Source organism: Borostomias antarcticus (assembly GCF_949987555.1).
Source record: "Borostomias antarcticus genome assembly, chromosome: 12".
NCBI classification, from domain to species: domain Eukaryota; kingdom Metazoa; phylum Chordata; class Actinopteri; order Stomiiformes; family Stomiidae; genus Borostomias; species Borostomias antarcticus.
The window spans coordinates 8726103-8749604 of NC_140245.1; the positions used below are offsets into that span (position 1 = coordinate 8726103).

The 23502-nt window shown below is 43.0% G+C and overlaps 1 protein-coding gene across 1 annotated transcript in view; it reads left to right on the forward strand.

Annotated features, from left to right (window-relative positions):
• Nucleotides 1-19617: 19617 nt before the first annotated feature.
• Nucleotides 19618-23502, forward strand: part of LOC311315681 (collagen alpha-1(XI) chain-like) — a gene marked incomplete at both ends in the record, with an annotated part of 68053 nt that continues 64168 nt past the window's right edge. Inside the window, 1 exon segment of the mRNA XM_084446385.1 lies at nt 19618-19732. Coding sequence (XP_084302511.1) covers nt 19618-19732 — 115 coding nt within the window.

The following is a 23502-nucleotide window of genomic DNA, read 5'->3' on the forward strand; positions in this document are numbered from 1 at the left end:
GTTCTCCCTGAATGTGACAGAAAAGCAGACGCTGAGCCGAGGGTTCAAAGGTGCTTACTTATACACAGAGACCCACACACTCCAACCAGTGAGAAACCTAAAAAGTATCTACAAGCAAGGTAAACAGGTGCGTGGTATCAGTTACTTCTCATGGTGGATACATAACACTTATGTTTTCTTTCCAAAACAGTGTGGGTAAAAATACACCAGCAAGGACTACAAAGCATAAGGCCCTGTCAGGACAAACGCTACTATGGCATACTGTATTTCTATTAAGTTGACATTACCTCTACCCTCACAGTGAATACAAAGTCAAAACATTTGAAGTTGCATTTTATTTTTCTATGTATCTTGTCCTCACTTCACATGGGGGAGAAAAAGTAAAAAAATAACAGTCTTACCTTTTGGAGCAGTTTTGTGATACTGTGGTATTTATTCAATGAGTCGATGTGTTTGATTTGAGGATTTGCACAATAATTGTAAAACAGCCGGTTAGTTTCAGTTTTGATAGTGTATGCTCAAAGCTAAGATACTGTGGTAGTTGACTTGATGTGTTTGATTTGAGAATTTGTTCAAGAACTTTAAATTAGCTGGTTAGTTTCAGTTTTGATAAGTGTATGCTCAAAGCCGAACCTTGACAGTAAAAGGTGGGAGGTGGGACTCACACTCAAAACAATTCTTTATTTTTCAATAAAAAAATTACTCTCTTAGTATGTTACACTGCACACTGCCCACAACCCGGCCCTCTCCTATCTCTCTGACCTCCTACTGGCCCACTCCCTCCACAACCCGGCCCTCTCCTATCTCTCTGACCTCCTATTGGCCCACTCCCTCCACAACCCGGCCCTCTCCTGTCTCTCTGACCTCCTCCACAGGCACGCTCCCTCCTGCACTCTCCCATCTGCTGACGCCAACCTCCTGACCCCCCCAACAAGAACAAAACACTGAACCTGGGTGGCAGGGCCTTCTCCATCACCCCCACCCTCTGGAACTTCCTCCCCAAACACATCTGGGACTCACTCCCCACTTTCAAATCATTATCCAAACCCACCAATTCAAAATGGCTCTTGTCTACAACACTTTTTTTTTTAAATTGTATTTACTGTTACTGTTTTCCTCACTTATTTTATTGTAAAATGTTTTATCGCTGTTTTTTATGCAGTGTATTTGAGTACCTTGAGCTATAAAAAGAACATTGTAATATAATAATAATAATAATAACATATTTATTATTATTATTATTATTATTATTATTAATAATAATAATAATAATATCATTAATAGTATTATTATTACAATTACTATTATATAACGTATTTATTATTATTTTTATTATTATTATTACTTCTATTATTATTGCAGTATAGCAGTTATCAATCAGTTTTTAATGGTTGTTCTGTCTTATTTGCTAAAGAACACACTGCAGGTGTGCTTTCTTGTCAAACACTTTTATGTACAGTATAGTAATATTTCTACTCAATACAAGATAGCATGCCCATTCAGACAGCATCAGTCAACAACTAAATAAACTCATTTTCTGACCGGATATTGATCACTTGGAATGAGACAATTTTTTGCATAGTATACAGGGGTGGCACCTGGCCAGTCCTTATATAACTGTATGACTCATGTATAGATCCCATTGTAGTTATCTACCACACTTGAGGGGCGGTCAGTACTGATAGGGATTAACTGTTTTACAAGATAAAGGGGTTGACAAGTCAACCAATTTCTCTCTGTAAGTAAAACAGAACATGGACATTTTCCCACGAATGACTCTGCACAACAGGGACAGCTCCTCACTTGTAAGCAGTATGTAAAACTAGAAAATAAACTATTTTATACTTACGGTGGCCCTGAAGTGTCACAACTACGGTTGCAAAAGAGCAGACTATTTCTAAGGTTGAGGAACTTTGGAAATTTTGACTTTGTTTTGTAGCCTATAACAAATTTCACAAATTTTCGCAATCATAATTCCGACACCAGCCAGGGTTGCTGTTGTGCGATGAACCCTCAAGCCAAGATTAAACTAATCACCTAGGCCCCTCCCTCTGGGATCCATCCATACTTGGATCTGGCGAGAACACCGGTCCTCGGTGGGCAGCTGCACCGGAACATGATGTATACCGCTGCACCACCGCAGACCCCTACAACTGGGAACTTAAATGTTGCAACTTCTTTTGTGTTGTGACTTTTTTGTGTTGTGACTTTTTTGTGTTGTGACTTTTTTGAATGTGCTCGACCTTTTTAATGTGTTGTGACTTGTTAATATGTTGTGCCTTTTTAATGTGTTGCACCATTTTAATGTGTTTTGACTTTTTTGAGTTGTGTTGGGACTTTTTAATGTGTTGTGACATTTTTTAATTTTTGTTTTTTTTATGTGAAATGTTGCGACACTTCAGGGCCACCGTAAATACTGTATGAGAGAAAAAACAATCATAAAAACAACTACGTTGTGATCCTGCTCTCGGCCATAACAAAAATGGAAACACATACAGTATAAGTTCAATTTATCAAGAATTTAATATAAAAAAACATCCAACTGATGGATGGAGTGCAAAGTACAGTATGGTGAGGTGGGTGTATGGTGGAAAGTAAAGCATACAGCCAAACGTCTTAACAAAGAAAAACGGTGCTTGAGAGAGAGATATATTGAAAGACCGGAGAGCCTTTGAAGCCTCTCGGCTAGGAACCCCCCGGCAGCTGTCCTGAATCAAACCAAGGCAGCTGTCCTAAATCCCCCCGATGGCTCTCCAGACCCACTCCGCAGGTAGCCTACCTGCTGAGATGTAGGGAACAACAGGGAACAAGGGCTCCACAATCCAGCCCTGACAGACAGAGCAGGAGAGCCGTCACAACTACATGTGACTGGCTTCATATCTCGGCTTACAGTCACGCCTATAGTACATTACATTACATTGTAGTAATGTAATGTATGTAATGGATTTTAACTGATCTAGTCAAAAAGGATTTACCAAGATTCGCTCAAACAGGTTAAGTCTGGTTTATTGAGAAAACATACGAGCGCAAGGACTTCCGGACAAACACATGAGTGGTATCCCAAAGAAGTGAATTCAAAGCTTGTCATGCGCAGCCTTATATTCAAGCAAAACACAGGTACGGCGCTTTGAGGATGTGATTGGCTAACCCATTGTACGTCATATGAAATGGCAGGCGTGGTCGATAACACAGATACGTGACATGAGAAAATGTAATGCAATTTCTTGGAGACAAAGGGACAAAGGATGGTTATTCTGGAGTAGACAGATTTCTAGGTGTGTGGATCTCCTGGAGGTCATCCTGTCTATGTGAACGGTTGAGGGAGGTGGTGAATTACAAAAGGAGAGAGGACAAAGGTTTAAGGTATTTGGAATAGCAAAAGGCAGGGGACTGGATCAATAGATTTTAAGAACAAAAGCTGAGATCTGAAAGGTCTTGAGGCCAGTTGTAAATTCTATGACATGTACTGTACATTTTATCCAAAGCCAATTATAATTGCATTTAACGTAGGAAGTCAGTGTACTACTACTCACCTGAACTCCTTTCTAAACAAGTGACTAAGAGCATAATCTAGTGTTAAAGGCAAATGCAAGAGTATAGAGAATCTTGACAATATAGTTACAGAAACATTGCCTGAATGCTACCCTAGTACAGTAGGTTATGAGTTATTGGGGTGATTATTGGGGTGTTTATGAGGTTGAAGTGTGTGTGTGTGTGTGTGTGTGTGTGTGTGTGTGTGTGTGTGTGCGCGCGAGCGCGTGCCACAGAAGACCAAATCTGTCAGTTTTATAGGGGATATAGTAATAAGCCTGCGGCATCTACAGTATATCACCATGCTATTTAGTGTCATGCTGGCTCCCCCAGTTGAACTCAACAGGGCCAGCTCTGGCTCCTCCAGTGGCTTCACCAGGGTACTGCCCAAGTTGAACTCAACATGGCCAGTTCTGGCTCCCCCAGTGGCTTTACCAGGGTATTGCCCAACTCAACATGGCCAGTTCTAGCTCCCCCAGTGGCTTTACCAGGGTATTGCCCAACTCAACATGGCCAGCTCTGGCTCCCCCAGTGGCTTTACCAGGGTATTGCCCAACTCAACATGGCCAGCTCTGGCTCCCCCAGTGGCTTTACCAGGGTATTGCCCAACTCAACATGGCCAGCTCTGGCTCCCCCAGTGGCTTTACCAGGGTATTGCCCAACTCAACATGGCCAGCTCTGGCTCCCCCAGTGGCTTTACCAGGGTATTGCCCAACTCAACATGGCCAGCTCTGGCTCCCCCAGTGGCTTTACCAGGGTATTGCCCAACTCAACGTGGTCAGTACAATAGTGTTCTATTCGGTACTGTAGGTAGATTGGTAGGTAGACAGGCAGGTTGGCAGCCAGGCAGGCAGGTAGGTAGGTACTTACTTTATTAATCAGTGAGAGGAACGTGCACAGTTACAACAGACACATTCAAACAACATAAAATAAGATAAAAACAAATTTCAATAGATACAGGTACAAGTATAAATATAATATACAGTGCAATTTACAGTACAAAATATGCAAATATAAAGATGAATTGTCAACAGGAATGGCAAGTGTTTATCAAGAGGATAGACTCCTTGGAATGCATACACTGTGCAAACAAGATTATAGCCAATTATAGCAAAGATTTTCTAATATGTAGACATAAAATGTCACTCTTGGGTTCTGGTCTATATGGACTGTTTGTGACCTCACAGGCTATAGGTTATGTCTGTGGTATTTTGAAATGTATGTCTGTGGTACTTTGAACCATGATGAGAGTATGAATATGCTTTGTTCATGCAAATAGCTATACTAAATAGCATATTCTATTTTTTTTTCTCCAGCGAGTCTTCAGGAGTCTCCTGTGTGCTGTGAGATTGTAGCTACAGTACAGTGTATTCTCAGCTCTCTGTAACTGTGCCCCCCATGCTGTGTGTCTGTCAGGACGACATCTGAGCTGAGTTACTGGTTTTGGTTCCAGGTCAGTCCTGCCAGTGACCTGTGGATCATGGTGGTGGTGACGGGTCAGACTGCTTTATGGGAAAGACTCTCTCAAAGTCACAATGCTGGAATCCGGTGCTGCTGATTGAGGAAGGCTTGTGATTGGTTTCAGACTTTTATTTTTATTGTGTTCATTGTTTTATGTAGTGTAAAATAATGTATATGTTTATGTTCTCTTTCGTAATGATGAAGGAAACAAATTGAAAGTATTAACATACAGTACCTGACATTTTCTTTACATTCTTTTGCAACTTGAGACTACTTAAGGTATTGCTTTATCGGGTTCATAATACCAGACCCCCCCCCAAAAAAAATAGGTCACACTTTACAATAAGGGTCACAAAAAACATTAGTTAACTGTTACCTAATTCTTATTTAGGGTTAGGTTAGATTACTTATGTTCATTAATACCTTAGTTAAGGTTAGGGTTAGGGTTAGGTGAGTTAACCTTAGTAAATGGTTAATAGAGACATTAGTTAACTGTTACTTAATGCGTAATAATGCATTAACTAATGCTTATTAATGTACCCTTATTGTAAAGTGTTACCAAAAAAGAAAACAAATAAAGTCTTTCAAAAACTAAACAAATTTCATCACTTTAGAGAGCGAACATTTGTTGACCCAGATGACGTCAAGAGTGTCCTGTCTGTGAGGATGTTAGAAGGAGAGTTGAGAGTAGTGGTCTCACCCCCCTGGGGTCCCAAGAATTCCAGTTGAAATTAAGTCGTTTTCCTTCCCTGACAACACAGGACATGCCTCCGGAGGGGATGGAGGGGAGGGGGACAAAGCTCTCTTTCACAGCCCAATCTGGGAGCACAGGTGAGGGAAGAGAGGGCAGTCATCTGATCCCCACCCCCGGTCTCGTCATGGGAGACGGGAGAGACAGAGGGAGAAGAAGATAGAGGGAGACAGAGAGAGAGACAGAGAGATGCTAACTCAGGCACAGGGAATATAGAAATGAAGGAGAAGAAAAAGGAGGACAGGAGACGCAAGGAAAGGCGGAAGAGAGAGAGAGAGGGTGAGAGGTTCACACAAGATTAGTTCACAAGATCATTTCTATATCATACTTCAGGTTTACAGTATAAGGACTTTTTGATAAACAGGGTCCCAATGGCTAGAACCATGGTAACAAAAACGATTTGCGTTCAGTGGCTTCAATTCTGAAAAACACAGAATAAACATTTAGCAAGGTGAAGACACAAACCATCCGTTTCTCTTCCCAAATCTTGTCTGAGGTGAAGGATGACAACCCCCGCTTAACTGTAGGAAACCTGGGCGCCACGTCAACTGGGCGCATATAGTTCCGCTCTTCCTCATAAATTCCTGATACTATATTTATCATAGTGGTGAAGTCAAATGATTGAGTCTCACTCTCAAGTACAGATAATTATAAAGTGCAGTACAGGATATACAACTAGAGAGTAGCCTACATTTCCTGAAGAAAATGTGAGGTGGGCTAGCTGCCGCAGCTGGATGTATCTACTACTGCTAATACTACTACTACCCCACTCCGCGGGCCACCCACCTGCCACCTGCCTCACCAGTGAAGATTGTGTGTCTCTAGCCCACTCAAGGCCAAGTTGTGGGGTTTGTGGCATGTTGGTGAAACTCCACCCCTTTGGGTCAGAGTAGCTGTGAAGGTGTTTTTAGTGACACAAGGACAAATGCTCAAAGTTAGGGTCATAAAAGTGTGCCTGTACCTTTAAGAGAGTCTGCTGTGTCCCAAAATTCAAACCCCAACTGATATTTAGATCGTAGGAATCCTGGGATATATGTCCATGTAGCCTAAAAACTCTAGGAGTGGTGACAGGTTAGAAAACAGGTATGAATTCAGAATTAGCAACTGAAAAGCTAGAGTGAAGTGCCTTTAGTTTGAATGGTGAGCATGGTTGTCAAACAAATGGTCATAACTCGAAAACTTGTTTCTCTGGTAGATTGTCTCAGAGGGATTTGGTGTTCAGGATGAAGTCCTGGGACACCCTCCACTCAGTCTATCTGAGGTATCTCTTGGTCTCTTGGTGAATCTTTAGACTGAGTCAGTCTGTAGACTCAGTGAATCTGTAGACTTAATCTGAATCTGTAGACTGAGTGAATCTGTAGACTGGGTGAATCTGTAAACTCAATGTGAATCTGTAGACTCAGTAAATCTGTAGACTAAGTGAATCTGTACTACAGATTCACTGAGTCTACAGATTTCCTGAGTCTACGGATTCACACTGGGTCTATATATTCATCAAGTCAACAGATTCACTCAGTCTACAGATTCTGTAGACTGAGTGAATCTGTTGACTTGATGAATATGTAGACTCAATGTAAATCTGTAGACTTAGTGAATTTGTAGACTGAATGAATCTGTAGACTGAGTGAATCTGTAGACTCTGTGTGGAATCTTCCTGGTACCACGGTGATGTGTTATGCAGATGTTAGGAAAATATTTCCATCTCACTGCAAAGTATAACAGCAGCAGCATAGTCCTAAGGGAGAGTTCCATGGTGCGACACACACACACACACACACACACACACACACACACACACACACACACACACAAACACACACACACACACACACACACACAAACTCACCTTCTCCATGTCTACCTCTGTCTCTCTTCCTCTCTCTCTCTCTCTCTCTCTCTCTCACACACACACACACACACACACACACACACACACACACGCACGCATGCACAGCCCGCCAGCCCTTCTGAGAGACACACACTTTGCAAACATCAATTAAAGACACATGGTCTCATTCAGACTATGACCAATACACATGTACTGAGTAATAGGAAACACCGTGCTCTGTACCATAACGTAGGAAGCTGTAGGATGGAGAGCAGCAAAAAGAGTGGAAAATACTAGTTAAATACATTTAGTGACACTGAAAAGTATGTGAATTCTGAACACAGTCCCCCACGTAACAAATCCACAAGTATTTAGTAACGTCAGATGGTTTGAAGAAAATGGTTTCCTCACAACATTTACTATATTCAGTGACTTGTAACGCTGAGAATGCTTTGCACTGAAATAGCTAAAAGGATGTAATAAGAAATACCTCAGAGCTCTTGGTGAGTGGAAAGTTGACCGTAAAATTACAGATGGAGTCAATTTTATGATCCTCTTTCACCGTAGTCAGCGGGAAATGCACGCTTTGCTTTCATGGTCACAAGCAGAGCAACATTTTACTGTGAGGAACATTTGCAAGCACCCATGGACTGCTTTCTTTTCAGCTGATGGTATTTTCATATCCAAACTACACTGTTACTGCGTAGTAGCTGTTCCATAATATTACTTTTACTAAAAGCCTTCCCCCAAAAAAAGCTACTCCTCTCATCTAGCACTTCAATGCCCAACAGAAATATTGAGGGAACAACTGAGGTTAAAACCTATGTAGCTGAGAGTGTTTTCAGTGCTTTATAGAGAAAACAACTTTTGAATATTGCCTGTCCATTTGTCTCTTTCTTTCCCACACCTGTCAGACAGTCTGGGCTCCTCAGAACGATCAGCCTTTTCCATGATATCAACTCCTGGCTGTGGTGGTTGGAGTCACTCTTTTCCAGAAAGAGAGAGGGGGGAGGTGAAGGAAGGAAGGAAGGAAGGAAGGAAGGAAGGAAGGAAGGAAGGAAGGAAGGAAGGAAGGAAGGAAGGAAGGAAGGAAGGAAGGAAGGAAGGAAGGAAGGAAGGAAGGAAGGAAGGAAGGAAGGAAGGAGAGACACAGTGAGAGAGAGAGAGAGAGAGAGAGAGAGAGAGAGAGAGATACAGCGAGAGGGGCAGAGGAAAGGAAGGAAGGAGAGACAGAGAGAGACTATTCCCAAACCAACCAACCACAAAGGAGACACGCATACAGCACCTATTGAGAACACGTGTGTGTGTGTGGGGGGCACTTTCAACTCCCTCCAGTATTCCTCTCCGCCCCCCCCCCCCCCCCCACTCACATTTGTGACCATACTCTCCTAGGAGAGTTTATGGAGTCAATCAATGACCAGGCTGCTCTATCAGACCCGTGGCCGAGGTAGAGGAGGGAAATAAAGTCAGCCCTTTAGTAAATTGGCCAAACAGTGACTCAGAACGTTCACCAGATGTGAAAGACGAACTTGTGTGGTAGAGCCCAGGAATCTGCTAGACAGATGTCTGTCTGTGCCAGTAGGTACAGTCTGGGACCGTCTCCTACAAACAGCCCCTATTCTCTCCCTTCTCTCCACGGAACATTTCAGAGCACACAGAAAGTCACAGGAAGCGTACATCAAAAAAAACGCATGGGAAACACAGCTCTTGTATTTGGGGAGGATGAAGAGAGGTACAGTGTCACTTTCATCTCAATCCCATATTGCGAAGAGCCTGTGAATAAATGTGCCTAGCCCTCCTGATTCTGCATCTGCGGACAATATTTGTTTTTAATCGCAAACCGTATATCTCCAGTCGGTCTGGTCCAACTTCCTGTCTTCAGCTGGCCCTTCTCCCCGTGCATTCCCTGCCATAACAGTAGCCAAGCAGGACATTCTCTCCAGAGCACTGGCAAGGGCCCATAGATACAGTTTATTGGAGAAAATCCCCATTGCCAGGGAGGGAAAATGTCGTACTGTAAGGATAGATAACGGGAGGGAACTCATTCTTTGAGAGATCATATTCACATTCACCAACTTGATAGCCTCAGTGCAAATATTCAGAAAGGCAATAGGCTACAGATAGATAGATAGATAGATAGATAGATAGATAGATAGATAGATAGATAGATAGATAGATAGATAGATAGATAGATAGATAGATAGATAGATAGATAGATAGATAGATAGATAGATAGATAGATAAAAAGTAGATCACACACAACTATGCACATTACCAAAGTAAGTAGCTTGTAAGTACGAGAGTAATTCATGTCCAGCATTGGTGGTCATCTGAATCTTCTGACTTCCTCTAGTCTTCCCCCAACACATGGAGTACTAATTAGGGATTACTGAACAAAGCTCCCATTCTCCTGCAACCACCCAGAGAAATAGAGAGAGGGGGAGCAGAGAGAGAGAGAGAGAGAGAGAGAGAGAGAGAAAGAGGGAGAGAAAGAGAGAGAAAGAGAGAGAGATTTACTGTAGCAGTAGCCATCTTGTATTGCATTGCTTTTAACCTAGTTTGGGGATAGAACCCTGTCTGTGAAGAATATGACATCAATCACAGCCGCCATTAGTATTATGGATGGTGATTGGTCCATTGTTAGCTTCATACCTTCACAATCTTCTAAATGCATTTAATCTAAATTCTTCAAATATATGAAATTCATGCTGAGATTCAGAATTTATTTGGGTGGGAGCTTCCACAGTGGGATAATGTTGGTCCACGTGGTGGAGAGAACATAATGGCTACTATGAACTGTCCCCAGGCCACGTCCTAAGATGTGGGCGTGATGTTCAGAAGATAATTTATAGGCGTGGTCTCTATAAAAGGACTTCACAAACATAGACTGGGAGGTAGACTGAAGCACCCCCACACACAATCTCTCTTCCTCTATCTGTCTCTCCCCACCCTCTCTCTCTCCCACTCTATCTCTCTCTTTATCTCTCTTGCTCTCTCTCTCTCTCTCTCTCTCTCTCACACACACACACACACACACATTCAACATCACTGTAAGGTATATGCAAAAGTGTACCACATGCATAAGAGTTACATGTAGACACAGAGACCCTCAAGAATATTCAGGAAGTTAATGTTGGAGAATTTCCACAAGGCATTCTGGAAAGATTTACTTCTTGCCAAATCGAATTAGAGAGTCCCTTGAGTTGTGAGAGGGTACTGAATGTTAAACTCTCCATACCCCTCCAGTGACGATCCAAACAGCCCATGGGTCTCCATTGTGTACTTTATGAGTGGATTAAGATTGCCTATGGTTTTGATTTATTGCAGTCACCGGTGCATATCGCAAAGCCATTGGAGCATATCATGATCCATCTCCAAATCTCAAAGTCTGTCCTACTGTTGCTTCATGACAGCGATGTACAATATGGCTGATATGAGGTGTTTGCACCACTAGGGGGCTCTCTGTGCAATCACTTGATCAGAATGATATTGTCCACAATGCAAACAATCAGAGAAACCTTGGTTCTAAATTAAGCTTACAGTGTCCAAAGGTGAGAAGGTGGAAGTAACCAATTTGCACTCAGCAGTGCCGTCGCTGCAGTCTGGAAGTGGTCAGAAAGTTTGTTGATCTTCGCAGCTCAGGAATGGGAGGGGCCTTTGGCTAAGGGAGCTGTGTGTGTGTGTGTGTGTATGTGTGTATTCTAGTTGGCACCTGTGTGGTGTGATACTACGGTGGCCGACGCGTGCAAATCACAACGGCAAATCCGGAACACAACGGCAAGTTCAAAAAACACAACCGCAAAGTTCAAACACAACAACAAAGTTAAAAAACACAACAGCAAGTCAGAAAACACAACTGCAAGTCGGAAACACAAATGCAATACAGAATACACAACAGCAAGAGAGAAAACACAATCGCAAATTGGAAACCACGATTGCAACTCCCAAAAACACAACGACAATAACCAGAAATCACATTAGAAATGTGTCAACCGGAAAGGGATTTACTACTTGTTGTTGGGATTTACTACCAGCTATAGTGTCAATAACAGTGGGACGTGCGTGAAACGAATACTCAAATTTGATCTGAAATTATGAAACTGATTCACTGTTTTTTTCTGAATTCTTTTCAGGATTTTTTCATTTCTTCAGCAGGCTCAGTTAAAATCCTGTGTAATGTTAGCACACACAGACACACAAATGTTTGTAGTAGCCTACATGCGATTTGTCTCTATGATTTTCCTCCATATTGAGTGTGATAAACCAACGCCAAACTGCTGGAGCCAAAAGTAAGCCTGGTCCTTTATTAACTGTGCTGCAAATATTCAGAGCTGGTCTGACAAAACCGCACCACATTGGAACGAGTTGGAAACTGCTAGCAGCTAAACACAGGAGCCAGTAACATCACGCCGTTACAACTGATAGTCGCCTGACTGGTCCATTCATCATATTCACAGGAGAAGGCGTCTTGTCTTTTACTGCAGTAAATGACAAAAATGCTTATCATATCTGTGGAAGAATTTGGCCCATGTCTGTTAAGAAGTAGGCCAACATCAAAATTGACACACAGTATCTCCGCCCCCTAGAGATTAGCTAAGGGTAACATTTTATATAGGAAAGGTACTGCATTGTATAAGTGGGGACCGAAACATTTATTTTGCTGCTCTTCCTCTCCCAACAGGCCTACGTGATGCGCTCTCATCTCACCCGCACGCAAACCAGAATGAGGGACTCCAAAAAAATAATCATCTACAGCCATGGTTTGCTTATTTCTCTCTGTATGCCTATATGTGATTTTGTGCGTTAAATTTGGCCAAAACTACCTCTTTGGTGAACGAGGCCGGCCTCCCGGCTAGTAATAAGCGTCTATTCTGGGGCACCTTGTATACCGCCGTTGGCCGCCCTCAGCTACGTGGCTGCCAGTGTGACCACGGGAAGGGCCCTTTGCATTCACGGCCTTCTGAGTCACCGCCCCTGGTCTGCGACTTCCTGACGCAGGCACCGAAGGGCATTCCTGGCATCGGGTCGCTTCTAAACTCAGAGAGCTTGGCGAGGAACACCTTCCCTCATCAAGACAGGTCTGCTTGTTTGGAATGGGAATTTCTTTGTTGTAGAACAGAAAAAAAACGGACGATGTTACGTTTCATGGCAGAACTCCAGCAACTCATACTGTACAGTATGTCTGTACTAAGTTTTCCATGCGGTGACTGCGCTCACTTCACTCACATCATTCCCACTGGACTGTGCTCTGCGTGGTTCGTAAAGATCAACGTAGACTGGAAAAATGAAATATATAGGAACATTTGTTACCTGAATCATAGTGAAAGCTGTGCTGTCTTTGGAAACAATGACACTCCTTTTGGGAGAAATGATTCCACATGCGGGAATCTGTTCCCCCTTGTTAAATGATTCCAGACATCGCTCCCCTATCAGCTTTACACACACGCACACACACACACACACACACACACACACACACACACACACACACACAACACACACACACTCAGTCAGTCAGTCATGGCTGTGCTAATATTGTGCATCCATGGTCTATTCGTAACATCACTTCTCAAGCTATCGTGGTATGATGCCAATGATTCACAGAAAATATGGAGCTACATAGCTTGAATTAACCCAACCCTCCGTCTCTTTCTCTCTCTCTCTCTCTCTCTCTCTCTCTCTCTCTCTCTCTTTTTTATATATTCAACGCAACTCCAACACTGTAAAGGCAATGAATTAATACCAGTCAGAAAATGTGCTTTGATATTATTACAGTTCCACCCAAAAGTGTCCTCTCCATAGCAGACAGGGCCAGACGGCCAGACGTTCAATCATCCTACAGCCCAACTCCCACTGAAGGAGGAGACCACAGGTGATAGGCACCACTGTATACATTTATATGATAGGACAGCCACAGTACAAACATTCATACCCAATTCTCACTCACTGAAAAAATGAGAGGGGCTGTGTTTATGAGACGCGGTATGAGTAGCTAGTGTCTGTGACAGCTACCAAGTTCTTCAGCATTGAGATAGCACAGTGGAAAATAGTGACTCGACTTTGCTTATACTAATGGAAAACCCATGTGGTTCACTCCCCCCTCCCCAAATCCCCTTTCTCCGTTCTAGAGCTGTTTATGACTGCTTCCCTCCCCAACCCTTGTTTCCCTCGACTTTCTAGACTCGTGTATGGTGACTGCTTCGCTGGTGAACTTTGTGGAGGTGCGTGTGGAGGAACTGCAGTTTAACCGTTCAGCCAACCGTCAGTGAGGTACAACCTCCATCTTGGAAAAAGTAGACAGTGTGTGAGCGTGTGTGTGTGTGTGTGTGTATGTGTGTGTGTGTGTGTGTGTGATACAGTAAACACAGGTATACACATCAGGATGATCTACTGCTAACGATTACCCTCAGTTAACTGCCAGGATGAATAGTGCCAGAAAGATTGGACAGATTTGAGGCGTTTTTCTACTCCATGGAGAGATTACAGACTTCAGAATCTACAGTATCATCTAGGTCTGGTCGAACCAGCGCTTATGTTTTCTCTGTTCAAGTGTGGCAATATTATAACGATGTTTGGGAGAGGAGGGTGTACTGAGGCCCTCGCTGTGAGCAGAACAAAACAGCCCATTCATATTCTCCTCGTTGAGGGTGATATGATTATCGTCAGCCTTAATCTACATCATGTGTTGTTCCAAACCCCCCGGCCGGTCTGTTTGGGCCTTCGGCTTGTGTGTAGAGGTGCAATCGGGGTCCCATCTGGGTCCCTCTTTGTGTGGAGGTAGCGTACTCGATGGCGACATCTCTCACCGTTTCAGCGTCCTCCCGCTCACAGGTGCTGCTCGTTCAGACTGATTGAACCAGGAAAATGTGAATAGGTTGGACCTCCGTCCACGGCTGACGTTGTAGCATATTTAACTACTACAACCTCATGACAGTGATACAAGAAGATGCTTTACCACAGAGCAGCTGGGTGGGTATGTGGACTGTACAGAGAGTTTGCTATTGGAACTGGGGTTGGTATTGAACCCCTAACCCTGACCCTCCTTTCTGAACTTTTTCTGACCCCCTTTTCCAACCCTTACCTTAATCTAACAGTTCACAAAGCGTCTGCTCCCTGCAAGAGCCGCTTTGCATGCCTACATGCCACGAAAGCCATAAAATAACATTCTAAAAATGCATTCAAGCTGGTCAGTGCTGGACTACACACTCTGACTTCCTCTCATCATCACCTTACTTTGTGTCTTTGATGGTCTATGAATGATTCGAGCAACAATACATCCATGCCATTTAATATACTCTACAACAATTATTTGGCTTTGCCATTTGGTCGTGTCACACACTATCCTACTGAATTCTTTAAAAATCACCATGAACTGTTTCTGTGATTTGAATATATTCGATTCGCCCGACCCTGGTGTAGCAAAGCACTTTTTGCCATGACAAAGCAGAAAAAAATATGTGATCCAAGCCGTATAATTTAAAAACTCATGATTTAAATTCCTGATACTGTATCTAGGTCACTTGATTCCCTCAGACCCCAAATACCAGGCCAGGCATGCTGGTTTCCTCCCCTGTCCAAGTAACCAGCTAGAGTAACGGTCCGTCCTGGATTTCCTGTTTAGTCTGAGGATTTCCCCTGGGTAAGGGCAGGGGCATGGAGTGGATAAAATATCACTTCAATGTATGTTCCAGAAGCCTGTCTACTGTACAGAAGGTGGGCTGGGTTGTGAACACCCACCTCAAAGATGACAACTTTGGCTGGAAGAATAGCAGTGGTGTCATGCGATCTGCTCTGTTTGTCCAACTAAGTGTGGTTTCACTTAAACAGATCCGATATCTACAACAAGAAAAATCATGCAGAACTCTGAAGGATGAACAATGGTCAAAAACTCAAAAAGAACCTCACCAACATTCTCATTTGATGTCTTGGCAGCATCAGGGTGTGGAGAACCACATCTCCCCATGCTGTAGCTCTCCTGCCTGAGTAAAGAAACTAATATATTAAAACATGTGCTATCTGACAACATGATCTTGTTGTCCAATCTATCCTCCCTATTCCACTCACTGCTCCGGACAACACGTAATCTGGAGGTAATTATTGATACAGCCAATTGCGATTTAATACCTATTAGTGATCACTTAAAGTATCATAAATTCAAATTGTCAGTAAGATTTATAACTGAGCTCAAACACCAAGGGCATAAATCTCAGAAACAATTGCTATTGTGTGAGCAACCCAAAACAGCTCAACAAAAGTTTTAACAGAGTTTGTGAAAGATGACTCAGTGAGACCCACAGTAACGAGGAGTAGCCCAGGACTAATCAAAACCACGCACAGCTCATCCAGCCACAGACACTCCCACACTGACATGATATCAACGAACTATTGGAATGCACTTGATAGAGGCCATTTGCTTGCTCTGTGCCATGATCTCACCAAACATTAGATTCAATGCAAGGTTGACTGTGGTTTTATTTTATTTGCTTTTCTATTGTGTTATCTTTTTATTTAAAGTAGAGAACAATAAGGAATTATCATCTCCAGCTAGTAGTTTATGTGCTGCAGGGGTGAAAGGACACGTGGAGATCGGGGCAAGCCAATTACCAGGAATAATCATTGTAGTATTAGACTTCAATTCCAACGGTTTTACAGGTTGAGATGAGAAATGAGGTGAGAAGATATATTATAAACCACCTTGCTTTTGCGCCTACTAAAAGAGTTTGACCCTTTGGTGTGCGGGTGCATTTGAACAAGATTTAGTGTGTTAAAACCCCTTCAAAGTCTGGTGAGATTTGAAAGTGAGAGCACACCTCCTTTCTTCTCCCAGGTCCTTTTAGGCAGGGCTGCTGGGTACCACTTACAGCAATCATGAGCATGCCCAGACAAACACACATTCCTTCCTGTAGTTCTGTGGTCTGTGATGTCTAGAACGTGTCCCCCACCCCAACCACACACTGCTGTAGCTGGATATTATACCTCAGCACAGGACCTTTTGAGGTAGTGTTTGCCTGTAATGGAAGGTGATGGTTGTCTGGGAGCCCCGGGACCTCTAGAACCCTATAACCTCTTTGTTTTTATGTGTCCCTCTCCTGCCAGACATTGTGCTCAAGTTTTTTTGGGGGGGTGAGAAGTAATTGGATATAAAGGGAATTCTATTTTCTTGAACAGTTTTGGTGAGGCAGAGTGTGAGGAAGGACTCAGAGATGTGTACAGTACAGTGCAGTATCTGGAAGAAAGTATTTCAACATGCATTGCACATTTGAAATAATGTTACATCACATGCAACATACAGTATGGGAGCTGGGAAGGGTTCCCTTCATAATGCAAGACAGTTACTGTAAGTGCACGTGTGTAACTGCAGAAAAGTTGAACAGACTTTGCTATTGTACACTACATATGTACATTTCCTACAGCCGTTTATTTTCCATAGCAAGTGGTGTATTTTTATATTTTTTTAAGAACTTTGAACTCAAATTAAAAGCTGTCTTGTGTAGCAAAATACAGCAGCTGGACAGTGTTTTTGAAGATTTTTTGTTTTTATAGCTGTTCTGGTTTGATCCATGTTCAATGTGGATACTTATTATAGAATAATTATACAATCTCTTCTTGGTATACATTGGCCACAAACGCTTTGGTTATAATCATATGGTTTCAACTACAGAGAGAGGCTTCAAAATCCAAGTCTTGCTGAAAATTGTAGACTGCCTCTGAAATGAAAATCTATAAGAAGGACCTAAAGGTCTGTACATTCTGTCTACTGTGCTGGAAGCAGATCTATTCCAACTGAAGAGTCGGATTTCTGAGGTTCAGTTGGAGAGTTTTTCTCTGCCAACTCAGGAGGGGTCCTCAAATTAAACTAATTATTTTGGGCTACAGTCCCAGCAAACAGCATGAGCATGGGGTCTGACATTTTTGCTGAAAAAAATGATTTCTTTTTTCTCTAGAGCTAGAGACAGAGTTCTGTTGCAAAGCCAAGCTGCATCTCCTGCCTGTGTCAGAGCTCAGTGGCAACGCTGTATTTCTAGACACAGCAGCTTAAAGTAACCGACAGGTAACAACACAGGCTGCCATGACTCAAAACTCACATTTTTCCAATCATGTTGAAGAAGGGGGTTTTGGGTCTTCAGGTCCATTCCTTTGAGGTACAGATGTTCAGTGTCTTGACATAGGCCTATTACTGGGAGCTGGACTATTGATTGAGATTCAGATTCAGATAAGTTCATTGCCATGGTAGTTTACACATACTAGGAATTTGTTTAGGTTGATGGTGCATAACACTTAAGGGGACAACATTATACATGGTGCAGGACAGGGCAGTGCAAAGACAGGACAGTGCAAATACAAAATACAATAAACTGTATCAACAAAAAAGTGCAAATGCAAAATATACAGAATGGAGTGTGGTGAGAGTATGTACAGTGTGTGTGCAGAGTGTAATGTAATGTATGTGCAACATTTTATATATACATAGATATGTAGTACAATCAGCGTTGCAAGTGGTGCAAAGAGTATAGAGTCAGTGGTGGGGGGGGGGGGGGGGGGTCAGATGGGACACAAGCCATGTTGATGGCAGTGGGGAAGAAGCTGTTTTATGGCGTGAGGTCTTGACCCTGATGGACCGCAGCCTCTTGCCGGAGGGAAGTGACTCAAAGAGATTGTGACCGGGTTGGGAGGGGTCGGCCACAATCCTTCTGGCCCGTTTCAGGGCCCTGGAGGCGCGCCGGTCCTGGAGGGTTGGAGCAGCCATTCTCGGCACCTGCACAGTAGTTAGTGTTTGTCAGTGATCCAAGACTGTTTTCCATGAAGCTTAGTCAAAAATCGGTTTGGGAATCTTAAAGACATAAAATAGGCCACAGTATTCACATCTATTTGCACTCATCATGCAGGCTTAATTCATATACTGTAATTATGATGTTGATGATGATGATGATGATAGGCAAAGTGATTTTGTATATGTAGGCTACAGCATAGTCTATACAAAATATTCTAATTAACACTAATTCATTGGAATGCACTATGGAATAAACATGTCTTTAATTACTTTTATGATTACACATGTAAACACTGACAAGCCTTCCAGAATCTGGCTTGGATTTGTGTGACAATTCTGCCATTAGACTGTCAAATATGTCATTTCAACTTCCCACTGAGGATCAGGAAACCAAGGGCAGGGCTCTATAGCTTCCACCTGGGCTTCCATTCTCTGGTCCAATCCTCTTTTAACATTAATTATTTTCAGATTTCTGCTTCACTGCTTTCCCAAAAAGCTCAGAGTTCTTTGAGGAAACTTCAAATCTGGAATGCATTTTATCTTGGCCGATGACGCTTTCCTATCTCAGTTTGGCCAACTCATAAAACTATCCAATCTCTCCTTCTCATATCGCTCATGCATTCAGGAAATACCTGAAATAACCAATATTCATTTAGATTTCATTTCATTACCAGCCAATGTCAAAGGATGCATTTTCTAATAAAAAAATAAATTAGATAATTTGTTTTTGAAAGACCTAGATCAGGTATCTCAACACATTTTTCTGTTTTTAAATCATTATTAGTCTTTTTCTCCTCATTACTCTCACAAGTTAGGCCTATTGTTATTGGAAATTGTGCAAAGGCTTGGCCTGGATAAAATGATGGGACCGGGTGCCGTAACTAAGGACCTCTAACTTCTCTGCAAGAAAATGGGCGGGTCCTGAGACAACTTTCAAGCCCGGTGATTTGCTAAGAGGGAGATTTTCCGATGTCAGTTTCCTGTAATCGCGGTTCGGGTTTTATGCCGCTTGTCCAGCCTCCCAGCGGCGCGCGCGGCTCTCGGGGAATCGAAGGGTTCTCCGCTTTTTCATGAAAGCCCGTCCACCTTCAGTCTGAGGGCTGGGCTTAGGGGGAGCGGATCAGAAGGGCCCAGTTTGGCTGTACGAAGAAAACAATACCATTTACACTTATGGCATTGTAGTAAAAAATATATCACATATTTTTGTGGATTGTGGGAAGGGACCAACATTTTGTATAAAGTCGCCCTTTTTTCCTACAACTTTGGGCACTCACCATGGAGATGAAAAGATGGTCCACAAGGTGGAAAACGAAAAGGTGGCTTTGGAATTCCACTCTCACCACTGTCGTCACTCTAACTTTAATTCTACAAGCCGCCAGTGTCAGAGCAGGTAAGAAGTGTCATGTGAAGGACACGTTTCTTTTGCCGCTCCATTCACCTTGAGGGACATTCTTGCCATAGGCTATATAGCCTATAGTCTGCCCATCAAGTGATGACACCGCATCGTAGGATAGGCTACCTATAGGGTCACCCTCACAACACTTATTGACAACCAGCATGGCCAACTGATAAAACTGAATGTATGTTATGCAGTGTCCCTATAGGCTATTGACTGTGCCACTATTAGCCTATGTGCGAGCTATTTTTGTTATCAAAAAGTCTATAAGACTATATGAACGTAGGCTACAGATGGATGTCCTTGTTGTATTCAAGATCCAGTGATTTAACATAATCCAACAGACAGGAGTGCCAACTTTCAAGCTCATGATGAAGATGCTCCTCTCAGCTACTAAGGCTAGTGTAGGTCTACCCGAGGTATGGCACCGTTCAGGTGCGGTCACCTCCAGCTGAGCGGTACGTGGCACAATGTAATGATGGGACTGCAATCAAACTGCGCCGAGGGCTCTCTCCGCGACACTTTTAAAGAGTTCACAAGACAAACACACGATTCTTTGTTTGCTATCGAGGGCCGCTAGGTGTACATGTAGGCTAGGTGTATGTGTGTGTGGGTCAGGTCTAAATAGCAATGCCACACTGCCTCAGAATCCTTTAGCCACTGAAGCTGTGCGGTCACTTAGCTTGATGTGCTTTCTGGACTGTTCATCTTCGATGGATAGCCTAGTTTTATGCATCAGTTTTGTCTTGTTTTTGCTGGGTTCCTTTACGACATGTGGGACTTTGAAAACAATGTTGATTTGAAACTGGCAACATTGTTGATCAACTTTTTCCGGCTTTTTTTTCAATTTGCAAGGTAGCCCATTTCGCTATAAAGAATAGGCTACAGGCGACGCGCTTGCCGCTTGCGCACCGAGGCTAGCCTAGCTACTCTAGAAACTGACAGCTGTCAATATTCTTCGATATCAGATAACCTTCCATGCTCTGGGGGGGTTTACATTGCTCAATTTGTGTGCCCTATTGATTAATGTATCCTTATTAGTTACACCATAAAATAAAATGCAGCAGGCTATAGGCACTGTGGACGTCGTCATGCTATATTGTAGAAGTGAAGTAGGCTACATACTGGCCAGAAGGATCACCGTTTCTCCAGACTATCCTGGTTCCCACCAAGTCCAATAAGGGGCGTTGATGGAAAAAAGATCTCTGGTGTATTTCCCCCCACTTATGAGTAGCCTAGCCTACATATGTAGGTCACACCAACTGCTGCTTTCTTCTGACTATAGTCCTTTGCAAAGGAATAAAGGTTTTTCAATGACGTTGTGTATTTTGTTTGGATAACCATAGACAAAAAAAATTAAACTAGGAAGGAGATAATGATGGTGTTTCATACTGTAGGCCTAGGTAGGCTACTTCATCCCATTCACAATTACATGATATTATATTGGAGACAGGCCATCATTTTATGGATTTATGATTCAATTATTGGCCCACTTCATTAATCCTTGCAGATCTTCATCACAGAATATGCTGAATTACCCAGCCAGCACTGCGTGCTTTACTGATAAACATTAATTACTCAACTGCTGTTTTGTGTTGTTATGACACAGCAGATTGCCATCTTAGTCTATGTGCCACAGTCTCCTCCCAGGATGCAATGCATTCTGGACAGTTCCTGTCTGGCTCCATCAACCCCCCACCCCCTTCCACCAATCCTATCTGAATAATGATGAAATAACTATCTGATCATTATGAGCCATATTGTAAACAACGTATTGAATTGAAGATATCCAAAATGAAAGAAATACCACAGCGGCACGACTTGCCCATTGTCAGTCCTTCTTCTCTGTGTCTGATATTAAAACTAGCCATAATTGTATGATGTGCTAGCAAACATTTACAGGCTTTCCAATGTACTGTAATTGCCACTTACACTGCCAAGTCTCAGCAGATGGCAGTGTACAGAAACAGCCCAGTGAGGCAGACATCCCAAGGAGGTACCCATAGACTGAGACCCAAACCCACAGGCTAGTCAAATGTTAGGGATTTGAACGTCGCCTTCAAGGCAAAACTTTAATCAAAAGAGTGTACTTACTGTAAATGCCCAGAGATGAGATAATCAGATGTGTCAAGGAGCTAGACATAGCTTCCAGGCTTTCTAAATGGTTGTGTATCTGTTTCCGTCTGAAAAGAGACTTTAATTGTAAAATGACTGCATCAGAGTTACAGTCATTGACATTTTTCTTTTTAAATAGGTGTGCTGCTGTCTCGGAAACCACTTATCTTGGATGATTTTTAACAGTGTCACGTGTCAACACGTGCAGGGCTCCCTCAGAGAGAAATGTGCTCGTCTGCCGTGATAGTGGCTTGTTCACATGGCAGGTAGTACATCACTATCTCCCAAAGCAGTCAGTCAGAAGTGTCACTGCGATGCGGGTTACCCATCAGACATGTCTGCCAGATAGCCTTTTTACTGCTGAGAAGCTGTTAGCATTTTTGGCTAGCCACATTCCTTACCCCCTTTTGTCAAGATGCGATCTTAACGCTAGGAGGATGCAATGCTCTTAAAAGCTCACTGCATGCCCATTCGCTGCCTTGGTGTTGGGATATTGCCTGCTTTTTTAGCGCTTCTGTGAGGAGGGGTGATTTGGTAGGATGGAGGGTGGCGGGGGAGGCGGAGGGGAGGTGGGGGTTGAGGCGGCGGGGCGGGGGGGGGGGGGGCAATTCCTGGCCAATTCAGCACATCTGGAATATATGAGCCCTCGAGGTATGCAGCAATGCAGAAAGGCATTCTCAAACTCACAAAGAGACCTTTAGTTCAGGCTCTTTTTTTAAGAACCAGTAGCTCTGTACTCTGGACAATATAAAGAGGAGCTGCAAACTATTTTTCTCTTCATGAGGCATTTTGTGGGGTTTTTTGTTTCTTTTTCCCCCTCTTTTTTTAGTAAATGAGTGAGTAAAAGTTGCCCAACAATGGCAGTACATATCCAACATGTACACTAGTGAGCAGTAAACTCCCACGACTGTCCTCTGAGCACAATCAACCCCCCTGTCTCTTCTCACATCTGGTTTTGTAAAACAGTAGATTCTGTGTATTTACAACACACATCGACTTTGAATTAATTAAAGCGTCTCTCAAGTTTCACAGATTTGTTGATTTTAGACAGATTAGATTAGATTAGATTAGATTAGACAGTTCTTATGAAAGTATTTCGCTGGTACTGTGTTTTGCCTGATGTCTCTCTTGAGAGCATTTCTGTGGACCATAAACCAGGGTGTATCCGATGTGGATGTGATTCACTGAAATCAAATAAGAGTCACTGGCCTTGAGCTCTGTTTCTCAGAGCAGATGTCCTCAAATGGAAAAGGAGCTTAATGTAAAATAGAGACACATTCAAGATCATCTGGCTGAATAAAAGGGGTTTGATTAAACGTTGCAAATGTTATCTGGTCATGTCTGAGCTGTGAGGCTGGGGTGTTTCTGGTTTAGTGTGTTTAAGTTTAGGTGTCTGTGTGTGTGTGTGTGTGTGTGGGGGGGGGGGGTTAGGGGGGGCTGGCAGGATAAGGGAGGGGTGCCAGCTCCATAATGTGTTCAACATGCTCGCTGACTCCGCCCCCTAGACCTCCACCTGGCCACTGAGATGGAACAGGAACTGCGGCATCAGCACTTCCTGTCTTCACACGCCAGATGTTGGGGGGGGGGGATAAAAACGTAAACAGTGATGTATCTTGGTGATGAAAATCCTATTGACTTTGACATATTGG